We start from the raw sequence: 16,108 nt of genomic DNA on the forward strand, positions 1-16,108 counted from the left end.
CCTGGATGTACTAATACCTGCTCAGGAGCCCGGGGTGCTTTGCTAAAGCATGCTCTATGATTTATTCCACTCCCACTCTCGACCCTACCCCTCAGTCTCAGACAATCCCTGTGTTGGACGTTACTATTCCCTCTGCAGACTCAGAGGACACGCCTGCAGGCGGGACTGCCCTGGCCAGTGTCTCCATGTATCCCTTCCTCCTTCCCCGGGGCCCCTGCCTGCACCCCCAGCTCCTCCTCTGCACCTCTGTACACATCAGCCAAGATCCAACTGCCTGGAGGCGCCCTCAGCTCCCTGAACCGGATGGACAATCTTTGCCCTTTTCCAGCCACTCCTTCCTCAGACTGGGGCTCCCTGCCTCACATTTACCATTTCTTCCTGGCACTTTGGGAGTCAGTGCCTGGAAACCACAGCTGACCAACTGAACCCAGACCTCTGGGGGGTGCCCTGGGCTCTCTGGTTCCTCGGAGCCTCCCCCTCCCTAGCCCATCTGAGCACAGACCCCGAGAGCGCTCAGGGATACTATGCAGCTGTCAGGAGAGATGAAGTCATGAACTTTGCTTATAAATGGACAGACATGGAGAGTATCATGCTAAGTGAAATGAGTCCGAAAGAGAGGGACAGACATAGAAGGACTGCACTCATTTGTGGGGTATAAAACAACATAACATGAGGCTGACACCTAAGGGTAGTCGATACACGGGACAGATAGATTGCTCCATAGCTGGAAGCCTGCCTCATGAGCAAAGGGGAGAAGGCAGCTGGAATAGAGAAGGGATCGCTAAGAAAAAGATGGCTGGAGGAACCGGTCGGGATGGGAGATGTGTGCAGAAAGTAGATAAAGGACCAAACATAACTTCTCAGGGTCTGTATTGAAAACCATAATGCCCAAAAGTAGAGAGAGAGTATGGGGAATATTGTCTGCCATGGAGGCAGGGGGAGGGTGGGAAACGGGGGATGGGCATACCAGGGACATTGGTGGTGGGGAATTTGCACTGGTGAAGGGATGGGAGTTTGATCACTGTGTGACTGTAATCCAAATGTGAAAGCTTATAATTATCTCTCATCTCACGGTGATTCAATAAAATTAAAAAAAAAAAGAGCGCTCAGGGAGCTTGTGTACAGGCTTTGCATATAGGGAGGGTAGCCCTGGTTGGATTCCCCCGCCTGCCCACCACCACACACACACCACTGGAAGTGACTCACAAGCACAGACTTTAGGAATAGTCCCAAAGCACTGCCAGGTGACGCCCTACATCAAGAGCAAAGTGCTACCCCTTGTTTTCATCACTGCCACTACTATATTATTATTAATTCATTCTGCCCAGGGGACTCCAGCCATCCTCTACCCCCTGTGCCAGCTGGGGCAATGCTTGGGCCTGATCTGGTATGTTTCGGTGCTCTGGGACCACCCCAGCAATGTTTAGGGGTGCTGGGGATTGACCTCAGAGTCTTGCAAGCACTCCAGACCTGCATGGGCATTTAAACAGTGTCTTCTTACTCGTTTGTATAAAATCCACTAACTATAGGGCCCAAACAGTTTTGCCTCTTACCTGGGACCCACCCCACCTCCTTAACCCCTCCTTGAGCTCACTACCACCCTGCCACTCCCCCCTCCCCCAGTCACCCAGAGCTCGGTCCATCCCATGAGAGCTCACTCAGGAGCCTGGCACCGCCTTTATTTTTTAATTTATTCACGATCACCATCATCCTGTTGTTCGTTGATTGCCTCGAGCAGGCACCAGTAACATCTCCTTCGCCCTAGCCCTGAGATTTTAAAAAGGGCCATATTCAAGGCTCTTTCAGGGTTAGGAGAATGAGACCCATCACTGTTACTGGTATTTGGCACATTGGGTGCACCACGGGGAGTTTGCCAGACTCTGCCGTGTGGGCAGGTTACATTTGGTAGCCTGCCAGGTTGTCCAAAGTAAGAATGAGATAATAAGATGTCGCTTCCGGGAACTGGGTTTTATAGTCTCTGGGTCTTGGCCGTTGATGGGATTACACGGCGCCGGGGGAGGGGGGGGCAGTTGGTGGGTGTGACCCCGGCCTACTGGAAGATGGAGGATCTGGGTGGAGGATGCTCAGCCCCAATCCGAGCAGGCTTGGAAATCTCAGCCCCGGGACCCGCATGCCTTTGTTCCTCTGCCGGTACCTTCATGCGTGTGGAGAGTGGTCTCAGCATGGTGGTGGCTGGTTCTGGAGTTCTTCAGCTGCTGGGCTCTGCTGGGGGGGGGGGTTGGGAAACTCAACCCGCCCCCCTCCAAGGGTCCCCAGCAAGGACAGCCAGGTGCGGCTAATTTTTTATTATTATTATTATTATTATTATTATTATTATTTCTTTTTGGGTCACACCCGGTGATGCACAGGGCTTACTCTAGCTCTGCACTCAGAAATTACTCCTGGCGGTACTTGGGGGGCCATATGGGATGTTGGGAATTGAACCCTGGCTGGCCACATGCAAGGCAAATGCCCTACCTGCTGTATTATCGCTCCAGTCCCTTGGCACCACCTTTATCCGAATCAGCCCCATGGTCACCACATTGTTGTGACTTGCTTTGTGCAGAAAACCCAATAATATCAGTAATCTATAGATTGCCACACTCCTTTCTGCTCCTGATTCCCCTGCATCTCCCTCCCAGCCCTGCAGGATTTGGTGAGCCCCCTCTTCTGGGACATATGGGGAAAATAAGTCTTTTGATGGCCTTGGCCCTCACATGGTGGCCCTGTCCACCTCCATACTGTGGAATCTGGTGGGTGCAGTCTCTGGCAGATGGGACCCAGGGGCTCCTGGTCCACATGGGCTTGGAGAATTACCGGAGAGAACAGCATGGCATCACATGGAGACTGTGGCTGTGCAAAGCTGCCTGCTACCTGATCACCTTTCTCCCTCAGAGAGAGCCAGTTGGGGGGGGGGCTCCGAGCACCCCCAGAGTCCTCAGTGGGCAGGAATGAGGGGTCACCTACCTTTCAGGTGGCACGTTATCTGTGTTGCTACTGTGGCGTCTCTGCATTTTCCTGAGGACCTGAAAGTCAACACAGGGTGTGAGTGGGAGTCCCCGACATCCCCTTAGTGCTGACCAGACATGGTGCCGTGGAAACTGCAAAAGATACCACCCATCTCTGGCATCCCCAGGGAACTGTGGACATTCCTCCAAGCCAGGATCTGGGTCTTTTAAGCCGTTTAACTCCCCAATGCCACAACCCATGCCAGGAAGAAAGAGCGTTTGCCCCATTCCACAGAGGAGAATGCTGAGCGTGTGAGGGGTGGAAGTACCCAGGGACAGAGGAATAAGTAGTGAGCTTAGAGTGGGGGCGAGGGCTTGTGGTGAGGAGGCATGCGGTGTGGACTGACGCCATCCCCTACTTGCTGTGTGACTTCTGAACAAATCAACAACCTCTCTGTGGCCTAGACAGAGCACCTGTTCCATGGCGAGCGGGGCAGAAAGCCAAGCTTCTTTCCAGTCTGCACCAACAGTAAAGCGACCCTACAGGTAGGGATTCCCATGGGGACACATCACCTGGTTCACTGAGACGAGCCACATGGACTTCAGAACGCCATGCTGGTGACACCCGAGGGGGGCATTCGGGGTTCACCAGGGGGTGTGGCCACAGGATCACCGGGAAAGCAGGACTCGCCCTCCTCTTCCTCTTCCCAGACTTCAGGAGACCTGGATGGGGGGAGATGGTCAGAATGCTATGTCCACTGACGCTGCAGCCAATATGAAGTCTCGGGGCACCCAGCAGCAAATGATTCTGGTGTTCCATATTTCTGCTAGCCTCTCACGGGCCCATCCCCAGACCCCCGATAACAGTGACAGTCTGAGCATTTTGGTCCTGTTCTTTAATTTCGAGTTCTGATAGGGGGACACAGTGGCATGTGTCTTCCCACTGTGGCCAGAACAAAAGTCAAACTGTCTGTGGTCTGTGGGTTGGGCTAGAGCAAGCCGCCAGCTTCCCTCTGGCCACACAGGCCTTTCTGTTCTTCACACATGCCACTTTGTCCCCAACCCAGAGCTCTTGGTCTTTCTGGTCCCCCTCCCTAGAACGCTGTTCCTTGAGGCCAGCCAGTGTCACCACTTCCCAGAGCTCGTCTCCCTTCACTCCCTGACCCCTTGTGGTATCCGCCTAGAAGCACTTCTCATTTATTTGATGTTTGCTTATTTATGATCTGTCTCCCATGAAAAATGCAAATTCCGCCCTCTTGCTCAGCATCCAGAGTCTTGCCTGGTACAAAGACACCCTCATCCTGTATTAATTCAATGAATGAGCCTATGGGTCTCTGAGATACCTTTGTCCAGATACCCTGTTATCTCCTTCCCTTTGCCCTAGAGAAGAAATAAAGGCAAAGACTTTCCATAAACCTGCTTAGCCTCCCCAAACTTTGTGTGTGTGTGTGTGTGTGTGTGTGTGTGTGTGTGTGTGTAAGTACCAAACGAAGCACTCTTAGTTCAGGGTGCTATAACTGGTCCTTAAATGACTTCCAGATTCTAACCAGACTTCTTCAGGGAGCAGCATTTGTCACCAAGGCCACCAAGATTAGAGAAACAAAAGCATGCTTCTTTCGATAACCAGCTAAGAAATAGCTTTTTAGCATCTTCGCACGTTAGAAAGGCTCATTACATGAATATTTTTCAAGAACTTGTCATAATAGCCCCCTCCAAATGATAACCCCTCCATCACTGACAGATCCTCAGGGAATATTAGATACAGCATCCCAAAGTTACCACCCTCAAATTCGACACAGCCTGGGGCTGGAGAGATAGCACAGCGAGAAGGGCGTTTGCCTTGCACGCGGCCGACCCAGGTTCGATTCCCAGCATCCCATATGGTCCCCTGAGCACCGCCAGGAGTAACTCCTGAGTGCAGAGCCAGGAGTAACCCCTGTGCATCGCCAGGTGTGACCCAAAAAGCAAAAAAAAAAAAATTCGACACAGCCTGTTGGAAGCAGGCCCTACGCACTTATTCCGATGCAGAATTCTGAAATGCATTTTTGCACGTGAGATGAATCAGAATGACTGTAGGCAATGCCTTCAACCTTCTGTTCCGTTCATTGCACAACTGTATCAAAGCTCAGCCCGCGACTTTTCGACGCAGGCGGTGTTTTAAGTTGCACCCCGAGCCCGTTACATGACTGCACGGTAAACGCCAGCAGAGGCGCATCTTCAGCCTTATCTGCCCTGAAAGCCGGCAGGTGCACTCGTGCATCGCTGAGGGCACTTTTCACTCCGCTGCGCTGAACCCGGCAAGGAGGGCTCAGCGCAAAGCACCTGAAAGGTTGCGAGGGCAGGAGACGACACCGGCTACCGAGGTGATAAAACAGAAACCGCTTTGTCTTTTTATTACCTGCCCAGACAATTCAGCAATCACAGCGGCATCACTCGCGTCCTTCCCAGCCAATCACAGGCGCGGCCCGGGGAGCACGTGACTTCCGAGTGCTTCCGGCCTCGGCTCAGGCGCTCTTTAGACGCGGGTGCCAGGCGGCGCTAGGACCCGGGGCGAGGCAACGCGAGCGGGTCCCACGCGATCGCCCGCCCCCTTCCCGAGCCTCTGCCAATAGGAAAGCGGCCGCGCTGCAGCGACCAATAGCGCGGAGGCTGGGCGAGGCCGCCTGGGGACGCGGGCGCGGGGGCGGGGCGGCGCGGGGTCACGTGGGGGCGGCGCGCGCAGCCTGCCGGGAGCGGGCTGAGCCGGGGGGCCGCGGCCGGCGTCCGGCGCGCAGCATGCGGCTGCGGCCAGCGTAGTGGCCATGCCGCCCGGGCCCCGGGCCTGTCCCGCTCCGCGCCGGCATGGTGAACCTGGCGGCCGTGGTGTGGCGCCGGCTCCTGCGGAAGCGGTGGGTGCTCGCTCTGGTCTTCGGCCTCTCGCTCATCTACTTCCTCACCAGCACCTTCAAGCAGGTGAGTGGCCGCCGGTCACCTCGCTCCCCTGGACACTCGCGGGGTGGGGGGGAGTTCCCTGCAGGCTGGGTTGGGGCGGGGGAGTTCCCTGCAGGCTGCAGCCGCGCTGCCTGGGTGTCCGCCCGGGCCCGTGCACCTGCCCTGGGTCCGCCCCCCGCCCCCCCCCCACCCCGGGGCTGCAGAGTCCCGGGCCCTGGCTATTCCCCCATGGTGTCCACCTGTCGGGTCCTGTGCTCAGAAGAGGACATGCATGTATGTATGCATGTCTGGTGCCGTGCCGGGCGCAGCCTCCCCGCGTCCCCATGTCCCAGCAGGAGGGGTTCTCTCCCGTGCACAGCTAAGCTGGGCTGGGGTCTGCGTCTCGCCCTCCCCTTCTGTCTTTCTGGGCCGCCGTGGGAATCGCTGGGTGCTCTGGTGGGTACCGGCTCCTCCCCCGGCGCTGCCCAGTCGGTTTCCAAGCCCAGCCCGAGCGTCTGCAGGACACGCCTCCCTCTGGTTGCCTCTGCGGTCTCTGTTCCCTTCTCCCTCGCCAGGGCCAAGGTGGTCAAGAGTGTGGGTCCAGGGACGGGGAAACGGAAGGTGTCTTCTTCCTGCATGTGTAGCCCATAAGGAGGGGCGGATGAAAGGGGGCCCCGAGGAAACATTCCCCACTTCCCACCTTCAGCACTCCCGCTAGGACATCTCCCAAGGTCACGTTATTACCCCTTGTCTGGTGGGCCTGGGACTATCTCCTGCAGAGACCTGGGTCCCCCAGTTGCAGGCTGGTGATCGCTGGCACCAATGAGTAATTCCTGCCGTGTGCACTCTTGCACAGCAGTGTGTGACCCCACTGCTGACCTGTTTGCAAGTCTCGTGTCTGCGAGCCTGCCTTTTGCAAGTGTCAGAGCCTTCCAGGACCTGGCGGGCATGGGGCTGTTGATGCGTCCCCGCCAACACCCACAATCCCCAGTCACCCTGGCTAAGTGGCATCCTCTTCCTCCAGGAGCTGTGTCCCGCCCTCCTTCCCGCCTCCCCCTGCTCTGTACCTAGCAGGACCACCCAGCGCCGCTTCCTGCTGCCTTAGGCTGCTCCTGTGTCCGCCACAGCCTCCTTTTCCCTTCCGGGTTTGTGGGCTCTGGACTTGCCCTGGACACAGGGGCCCGCGGTGCCGGCCCTTTGTGTCCCGTTTGTCTCAGTGGGAACCTACCTTGGAGCAGAGCTGCAATATAGTTCATTTTGTTCCTCTGTTCATTCGGCTGGTGATGGGCATTTGGGCTGTGTCCACCTTGAGGGTCTTCAGGACGAAGCGTGCTGGACCTCTCAGGCCAGCAGCCCCCTCCCGCTGGCCCTGGGGTCTCAGTTGACGTTGACTATGTTTAACTTGTCCAGCTATTAGGTGCTTCCAGAGTTGCCACCCTGTTTACAGGGAACTTTTAAGGAACCACCCTTGCCGAGTATTGATGGAGTATCAGAGAAGACTTCCTCTAGTTACCTGGGACCCCCCCTCACTCCCCGCAAAACTCACCGCCGTCCGGCTCTGTCTGGGTGAGGTCGGTTTCCACGAGCCCACCCGCATTACCGACCCGGCTTAGAGTTCGAGCTGAAATGCTGGGTTGCGGGGAGAATGTCAGGGTGGACCTTCCTTGAAGTCAGGGGTACCAGGATCTGTGTAGCTCTGTAGCACTGTCCTCCCGTTGTTCATCGATTGGCTCCGGCGGGCACCAGTAATGTCTCCATTGTGAGACTTGTTACTGTTTTTGGCATATCAAATATGCCACGGGGAACTTGCTAGGCTCTGCCTTGTCGGCGGGATACTCTTGGTAGCTTGCCAGGCTCTTGGAGAAGGACGGAGGAATCGAACCCGGGTCAGCTGTGTGCAAGGCAAATGCCCTACCCGCTGTGCTATCGCTCCAGCCCCCAGGATCTGTGTAAGGGCGAAAACATTGCTGCACCTCACTGGGTTTAAGGAGCCAAACAAAATGTTTTTCCCTAAAACTGCTCACGGGTGTCATTTAGATTCTTGTTACTTTAGAATCAGTCATGTCAGCCTGTCAAGTGTCAGCTGTAATTTTTGATACTGCACAGACCAGTCACCAGGCCCTCACCAACCCACATCTCAGAACATGGGGAGTCTTTAAGGGCTGAAGGGGTCCTGGCCCAGGACTGGGGTGCGGTCTCTTTCCTGCCTGCTGTCCCCCCTCCACCCTGGGCTTCCTCCCCTGGGCTGGCCGGCCCGCCCAGTGAGCGTCTCACGCTCTTCCTCTGCCAGGTGGTGATGACTTGGCCAAGAAGGGGCAAGGGTGGGTGATGGTCGGGGTTCATGGAGATGCGACTGTGGAAACCCCCCTCTGAACTCCTGGGCCCCAAACTCTGCATGGAGCTGACAGCTGCCTTTACTCGGGGGAGAGCCGGTCACCTCGGCTGCCCTGAGTCCTCTGTCCTGGTGGTCGTGATGCTTTGGGGGATGGTAGAAATGGAAGCGACGGAGCCCTGGAGGGCGGGGTGCTGGGGCTGGGGTGCCCATGGAGGGGACGGGCAGGCATGGTAAGCTATGCCAGGTGGCATGGACCCGGACCAGCAGGGGTGCACGAGCACTGGCCATGCCTGGCCAGTCCGCTGCCATCTCCCTGCCCTCAGCCTCTCATACCTGCCCCCCGGCCAGGCGTTGGAACCAGGGTGGCAGACCGGTGGTTTTCCTTTCTTTTCTTTTTTTTTTTGCTTTTTGGGTCACACCCGGCTGATGCTCAGGGGTTACTCCTGGCTCTGTGCTCAGGAATTACTCCTGGCGGTGCTCGGGGTTTGTTGCGTGTAAGGCAAACACCTTACCCGCTGTGCTGTTGCTCCAGCCCCAGACCGGTGGTTTTCAACCTTCCTGCCCTTTGGCCCGGAGGTGGTAGGCCGCTGTGCCTGATGGAGCTGGGGCCAGGTGAAGGGGTGATGGGTGGAGGGTTCAGAGCCAAGAGAGCTGGCGGCGTTTCTGAGGCCTGCTGGCCTGGGCTGCCCGGGGCTCCTGCTTTAACTGTGGATGCCTGCACGGCCCACTGGCAACTCCGATCCGGAAGTGTTTGAGTTAACACAGACTCACGTTAAAGTCTTCAGGCAAATGGCCCACGGCGGTGGGGAGTCTCAGGCCGTTCATCCCGAGTTGCCGGTGCTTTACTTTGGTTTTCTGATGGCCCCGGTTCTTGTTCCTTTTGGGGAAAGCTGTCCAGTCCTACCTTTGTATCCTGACACAGTGTGGGAATGGATGTATGAGCCCTGAAGGAAATAAATACATGCCCAGGCTGGAGTCATAGTCCAGCGGGGAGGGCGTTTGTCTTGTATGCGGCCGATCAGGTTCCATTCCCGGCACCCTGTAGGTTCCCCTGAGCCTGCCCGGAGTGATCCCTGAGCACAGAGCCAGGAGTAACCCCTGAGCATCGCTGGATGTGGCCCCAAACCCAAACCAAAAAAGGAAAACCAAAAAAAAAAAAAAGTGTGTCCGCATAAGTAAGAGCTGACCGTGGAGACCAGCCGGGTGTCGCAGCAGAGTCTGGGCGCGGGTTGGAGGCCCTCTGGCTCCTGGGAAGGAGCCGCCTCACGCCCCTTGGCTGGTCCTGCTGCTCCATTGTCACGCTTGCTGCCGCGTCGCACCCGCGGCCGCCTTATGAGCCTCTGCGCTTGTGTATCTCGTCAGCATCCTTTTGGCAAGGTCACGGCTGCTCATGTCTAGACGCAGGTGCAGGTGTGGCCTTCCTGCTCAGGAGGGAGTTCTGTGGAGGAGGCACTTGTCCGAGAACTTGCTTCCCATCAGGAAGAACGGCCAAATCGTTGGCGGCGGTTGGCTCTGTCACGAGCTTGGGTTGGCTGAGTGTCAGTCGGCAGGGGAGCCCCCGCCTCCCAGGCCTCCCTGTGGTGACGAGACCAGCCGTCCTGCAGCCTTGGGTCACACCCGGTGATGCACAGTCGTTGCTCCTGGCTCTGCACTCAGGAATTACTCCTGGTGGTGCTTGGGGGACCCTGTGGGATGCTGGGATTGAACCCAGGTTGGCTGTGTGCAAGGGAAATGTCCTCCCTGCTGCCCTATCATTCCTGCCCCCAAATCCTGCAGCCTTGACTGGTCCTACAGAGCCCAGGAGCAGGGTTGCCCGTGTGTCTAGACTCCAGCTTCTTCCTGAGAAATTCAATGTCTTTTCCCCCTGTTGCTGGAACATCTCTCTCTCTCTCTCTCTCTCTCTCTCTCTCTCTCTCTCTCTCTCTCTTCCTTTCTTTGGAAGAAATTGGGCTGAGCAGAAATGCATCCCCCGACCCCATCCCCCCAAGGACAGCTGTGCCCTCACTGACTTCAAGGATGTTGTGCAGGGTCAAGGCGAGGATGCTGCCTTCAGGTGGGTGAGACCACTGGAGATGTCTGGACATTTGGGCCAAGAGCAGCCCGGCTATGCTGCCAATTGCAGCCACTGCCACGGACTGTTCAGGGCAGCGGAGAACCCCGTCAGCCAGATCTCACTGGTGGTTCTGGAGAGGAGGAGGCACGTCTCCCACCGGCAGGGAGGGGGGCGCGTCCCAGAATCCTGAGATCACAGACGTCTAGATAACATAGGCCATGACTGTGTTCCAGCCAGGAAGCGCCAGATGCAGGCAGAGCATCTTAGTCTGTTCTTACCTGTGTCAGGCCCAACGCAACACGGCAGAAGTCAGGATCAAGATGGGATCATGGGCTGTTTTTTGGTCCTTTCTGTGTGTTTGGGTTTTTTGTGTTGGTTTGGGGCCACCTCCATTGATGCTCAGGGGTGACTCCTGGCTCTGCACCCAGGAATCACTCTTGGTGGGGCCAGGCAGGGACCTGTAAGGGATGCCGGGGATCTGACCCGGGTCGGTTGCGTGCCAGGCAGGCGCCTTCCTCACTGTACTGTGACTCTGGTGTTTTAATTTTTTTATTTTGATTTTTTGTTTTCTTTCAAGCTTCTAAGTTTTGGAGTGATTGCAGGTGTGCCGGAAAGCTGCAAGGATGGTAGACTCCACCTTATTCCTGTCCACACGCTGTCCTAGTGTCCTCTTAGTGATCCTTGTGTTCGTGTTCATTTTAAATCTTAAATCGCCTGAAACCTCAAAAAAAAAAAAGGATTCATCACGGTGTTAATGGGGTGTTAATGGCGTTAAAACCGCTTGGGTCCCTCCCAGGTTTCAGACTGTAGGATGTCTCTTCCTACCATTGTCTTAGCTCTTTCAAACCTGTATCATAATTATTATCATCAGATAATGAGTCATAATATATGCACACTTTTCTGGGACTTGCTTTTCTTCACTTAATGATACGCCCGTATGGAAGTCTGCAGCCCTGCCTGTGTGTGAAAACCATCCAGGGCGTGTGAGAGGCGGGGGCTCAGGGGTGCTTCTCCACCTCAATCTGGGCTGGGTGCAGGACTCGGGTGGGGTGGGCTCAGGTTCCACATGGACCAGTGGCCTCACCTGGGCCTCTGCAGCTTGGTCACTGCCATGGGCCGTGACTCTGCCGTTTCCTATCTCTGCTCCAGAAATGTGCCGGGCCCCCTTCTAGGCTGGTGCCTCCTTTCGGAGTCGTGTTTGCTGGGTCAGCACAGATGTGTGTGTGCCTGTTTCAGGTGCCACTGGCTGTTCAGAGGTGGCTCCTGAAGAGGTGGGTCCCTCTGTCCGTTTATTTATTTCATTTTCGGTTTGATTAAAATTATTAAAATGGGTTCAATTCCTTCATCCTTCTTGGAGAGCCCGGCAAGCTACCAGAGTAAGCCAGAGCCTGGCAAGCTTCCCGTGGCGTATTCGATATGCCAAACACAGTAACAACAAGTCTCACAATGGAGATGTTACTGGCGCCCGCCCGAGCAGATCGATGAGCAACAGGAGGACAGTGCTACAGACAGGTTTGGGGACCACACCTGGAGATACCCAGGGCTTCCTCCTGGCTCTGCACTCAGGAATCACTCCTGGCGGTGCTCGGGGGACCCAAGGGGATGCCGGGGGTTGAACCCAGCTCGGCCTTGTGTCAGGCAGACCCCCTCCTCGCTGTGTGGTCGCTCAGGCCTGAGAGTTCATCTAGTTTCTAAAGCGTCTCACCTCGGCCAGCAACAGGGACCTAGCACGGACGCCAGGCACGGAGGAAGCAGAAAGGGAGAAAGTCTGCGGGCACCTGTGAGAAGCCTGCTTGGGGGGTTGTGTGCCCCCAGACGTGGGGGTGGGGGAGCTCGAGGATGACCCCTCGGCCCCTGCTGTCCCCTGGCCCTTAGGGCCACTCTTGGCGCCCCGGGCCTGGGTAAAGGGCCAGGTGGCAAGTCACACTTCGAAGCTGTTGTGTTTCTCCTTGCCCCTCACCCCAACCCCTCCACCCCCAAACCCGGCTATGGGCCACAGTTCCCAGTGGCCCCTGCTGACAGTTGCTGCTGGGGTCAGAGGGAGCCTCCTGCCTCCCACCCCTCACTGTCCGCCTCATGGGTCATCCTGTCCCCTTGAGTGGCTCTCAGCCCTGCTCGTTGCAGGAATTTGGTGTCAGTTCTGCCATGTATTTGTTTCCACATAGATTTTTTTTGAAGGATCGACCCTAGGGGAGTTCAGGGCCCCCCCATTCCCCCCCTTCATTTCTCCCATGAACCCTTGGGTACGTGTCCCGCTGACCCTCCGGGGGCCCCATGTGGCTCCGGCTCTTGCCAGCGACATCGAGGTCCCCGTGGGGGGGGGGCTGTCCCCCGGTGCTGCCGATTGCTGCGGTTCCCGTGGGGAGCACCTGGAAGGGTCCTGACACCCCGCGCCTCTCTCCGCAGGAGGAAAGGGCCGTGCGAGACCGGAACCTGCTGCAGGTCCACGAGCAGGAGCAGCCCATCGCATGGAAGGTGCAGTTCAACCTGGGCAACAGCAGCCGCACCAGCGACCAGTGCCGCAACTCCGTCCAGGGCAAGCTCCTCATCACCGACGAGCTGGGTGAGCCGGGCCCGCCCTCCGCCCGCGCTGGCCCCGCCCACCCTCTGCCCGCGCCGGCCCCGCCCACCGCTTTCCATGCTGGCCCCGCCCACCCTCTGCCCGCGCCGGCCCCGCCCACCCTTTCCATGCTGGCCCCGCCCACTGTCTGCCTGCACTGGCCCCGCCCACCCCCTGTCCCTACCGGGCCCCGCCCATGCTCTCCCTCAGGCCTGCCCACCCTCTCCCTGTACCTGCCCCTGCAAAGGGGAGGTATGGGGGGCGGTGAGCCGGCCACAGGGCTAGAACTGCAGGGATGCCCTGCAGGGCCTGCCCTCACGCCGTGGTCACCAGCCCCCCGACCTTGCTCTGTCCTCCTTTGCACCTCGTCCCTGGTTCGGCCTCGTGGGCGCAGTGGGGGGCCGTAACCCGGCTCCTGAGCGCCCAAGGGTGTTTGACCCATGCGGGTCCAGGGGTAGAGTCGTGAGCAGATACGCGGGACCATCTGCCTTTGCCTGCTGCGTGTTGGTCTGTACGGCCCCGTGACGGGGCTGGGTGAGAGTCTGGTAGAGCCCCAGAAACACCCTGAGAATCAGTCCCCCTTGGGGTTTTTTTGTGAATGGGGGGATTTGGGTCACACCCGGCTGGCACTGCTCAGGGGCCCCACCTAGCGAGGCTTGGGGGGCCTGGTTGGGGGCCGTGGATCAAGCCCCACGTGCCAGGCAGAGGCACTGCTCACTGCACTCTCTGTCCGGCCCCCAGTGGCGCGAGAGCAGCCGGAAGCCCTGTGTCCCCCAGAACGGGAGGCTTCAGCTGTCCCTGCTGTTGCGTGAGTGCCGGTGGTTTCTGCTTCTGCTCAGACTGGGAAAAAACCGCCATTGGGTGCCTTCCCTGAGGACGGGGGAGCGGGAGCATTCGGGATGGAATGTTCTGGAGCAGCTGCCGCACACCTGCGGCCACCTGTGCACCGGGTGCTTCCCCTGGGCCTCGTGAAGGCCTCCTCACGCTTCTCTGGCCTCCCTGGAGGCAGGGAGGGTCTGTGCGCCTGAGGAGAATTGTTTTGCCCTTGGCCAGGGCCCACGCGGGCCTGATCCGAGATCTTGGAACCAGGGCCGATGGTTGGAGGGGACGGGTAGAGACGGTGGGAAAGGAGGGGGCTTTGCAGGAACCCAGCTTCCTGGAGCTGGTCCCTGGGCCCCGTCAGCGCCCCCAATTCTCCCAGGAATGTTTTCTGAGATTCCTTGGGAAAGGAACGGAACTCCCCGTTTTCTTCCAGGGGAGAGGGACATGGTGGGGCCCTGGGGGCTGTGTCCACATGGGATGGTGGCCTGGGCTGCTCTGTAGGGGCCCCCGCCCCCAGCCTGCCCTTCCTGAGGGTGTCCACACAGGGGGAGGGCGGCCGCAGGGGTCCCAGCCAGCCCTCCGCCCTGCAGGGTACGTCTGCGAGAGGAGGAACGTGCTGGCCAACGGCTGCTGTGACGTCCGTGCGCCGACCACCAGGCAGCACAGCTGCGACGGCTGCTCGCCCAGCGGCTGCTGCGGTGCCTACGAGCTCTGCGTGTCCTGCTGCCTGCAGCCCAGCAAGGTGGGGCTCACGGCTGGTGGGCCGTGGCTGCAGGGCGGACCCTGGGTGAGGGCCAGGTGCCCCAGCCGCCCCCCGCCCGGCCTGCACGGTGACCAGCCTGGGCCTGTTCCCCCAGCAACTCCTCCTGCAGCGCTTCCTCAGCCGGGCGGCCGTGGCCTTCCAGAACCTCTTCATGGCCGTCGAGGACCACTTTGAGCTGTGCTTGGCGAAGTGCCGGACCTCATCCCAGGTCAGGGGGCCAGGTCGTGGGCCGGGGCAGGACGGCTGAGCACCACGGAGAAGGGCCTGGGGTTCGCGTGGGCCATGGCAGCTTGGTCTGCAGGGCTGGGGGCGGCAGGGATGTTCTCGTCTGAGAAAAATCACTTGTCCTGAGTTTCCCTGCGAGTTTTTTTTTTTTGTCCTGAGTTTCCCAGCGAGTTTTTCGTCCTGAGTTTCCCAGCGAGGCCCCGAGGGGCCCTCAGCCCTGCACCGGGACAGACACGGCAGTGGCCACTCACGCCCTTCTCCCCCGGCCCACAGAGCGTGCAGCACGAGAACACCTACCGGGACCCCGTGGCCAAGTACTGCTACGGGGAGAGCCCGCCAGAACTGTTTCCCGCGTGAGGGGCCCCGGCCCACCCGCCCGCCCACTCGGAAAGAACAGCACGAGCCTGGTGGGCACCAGGGGCTGCTGGCAGGTTGGGATCCCCCCCAACCTCCCAGACGTGGGTGACTCACGCTTCGCCCGGGGACCTTCTCTATCACTTTATTTATTGGATTCCTCTGACTGGTGGGGGAAGAGCGCGTTTTGAATGGAAAGACGCCTTGGTCGTCGGACATATTCCGGAAGATTGACTTGGCCGAGTTACGATCCTTCCTTCTCCTCGGATTAAATGTTGGGTCCCAGGAGGTCTGCTCAAACGGTTTCTGCCCCCAAGATATTTTTACCTGATCCTGGTATACAAATCAAATATGTACTGACAATAAATCACTTACATCCATCTAAGGAATTTGGGTTTTGTTGGGTTGTCGGGGTTGGGGGGGCAAGGGAGTGGTGGGTTGGGCCACACCCAGTGCTCAGGGGTCACCCCCGGGGAGGCTTGGGTGACCCTCCCTGCCAGCCGTGCTGGTGACCAGACGGGGCCGGTTGCAGGGACAGTGGCCACCTCCTGCTCCCTGGCTCCCCCTTCCATGTCCCTGTCCCAGCCTGGGTCCCTTTGGATGTGGCTTGTGGCAGGCTGGCGGCAGGTATGACCTCTCCCGAGGACACAGCCCTGCACGGCCACGGCCTCCCCGTCTCCCATGGGTGTGAGTGGTGCGAGCCCCGCTGGGCTCTGGCCGCTCTCCTGGACCGAATCTGCAGCGCGGGCGGTGGCCGTGCAGAGTCACCCCTGAGACCTCACCACAGAATCCAAACAAACACTTCCTCTCTGGGCCTGGGCTCCGTCCTTCCTGCGGCCTCGCACCAGAACGGCCCCCAGCTGACTCCCCCGGGTCACCTCCCTGGAGGGGACTGCGTTTCAGCTGTCCCGGCCAGAGCAGCGAGAGGCCACACAGACCACAGCCAGCCTGGCCGCCCCAGGCCACCTTCACTTGGCCACGGGTGTGTTTTCTGTCCTTGCGCCCACCACGGCTGTGTCACAGTTCTGGAAATCCACACCGCACCCTCAGCGTGACCCCCAGCGCCTTCTCTCGGGACCCCTCAGCCTTCCCTCTCAGGGTCCCTTCCCTCACGGGGTCTCTGTCTCTGTAGGTTGGT

At 58.6% G+C, this 16,108-nt stretch overlaps 2 protein-coding genes across 2 annotated transcripts in view; one reads left to right on the forward strand and one right to left on the reverse strand.

Annotated features, from left to right (window-relative positions):
• Positions 1-5,465, reverse strand: part of RNFT2 (ring finger protein, transmembrane 2) — a 57,781-nt gene extending 52,316 nt beyond the window's left edge. Inside the window, exons 1-3 of the mRNA XM_056131029.1 lie at positions 5,347-5,465; positions 3,522-3,671; positions 2,968-3,026 (exon numbers count right to left, since the gene is read on the reverse strand). Of these exons, the coding sequence (XP_055987004.1) occupies positions 2,968-3,026; positions 3,522-3,545 (83 nt within the window). The 5' untranslated portion in view covers positions 3,546-3,671; positions 5,347-5,465. The remainder of the gene's footprint in view (positions 1-2,967; positions 3,027-3,521; positions 3,672-5,346) is intronic.
• Positions 5,466-5,659: 194 nt separating this feature from the next.
• On the forward strand, positions 5,660-15,350 carry SPRING1 (SREBF pathway regulator in golgi 1). Its single transcript, XM_056131049.1, has 5 exons — positions 5,660-5,900; positions 12,653-12,809; positions 14,219-14,370; positions 14,486-14,599; positions 14,890-15,350. Exons 1-5 carry the CDS (start codon positions 5,790-5,792, stop codon positions 14,971-14,973), a joined length of 618 nt encoding a protein of 205 aa, XP_055987024.1. The 5' UTR covers positions 5,660-5,789; the 3' UTR covers positions 14,974-15,350.
• The last annotated feature ends 758 nt before the right edge of the window (positions 15,351-16,108 follow it).

This window comes from Sorex fumeus, unplaced genomic scaffold, assembly GCF_029834395.1.
Source record: "Sorex fumeus unplaced genomic scaffold, SorFum_2.1 ptg000083l, whole genome shotgun sequence".
Taxonomy (NCBI): domain Eukaryota; kingdom Metazoa; phylum Chordata; class Mammalia; order Eulipotyphla; family Soricidae; genus Sorex; species Sorex fumeus.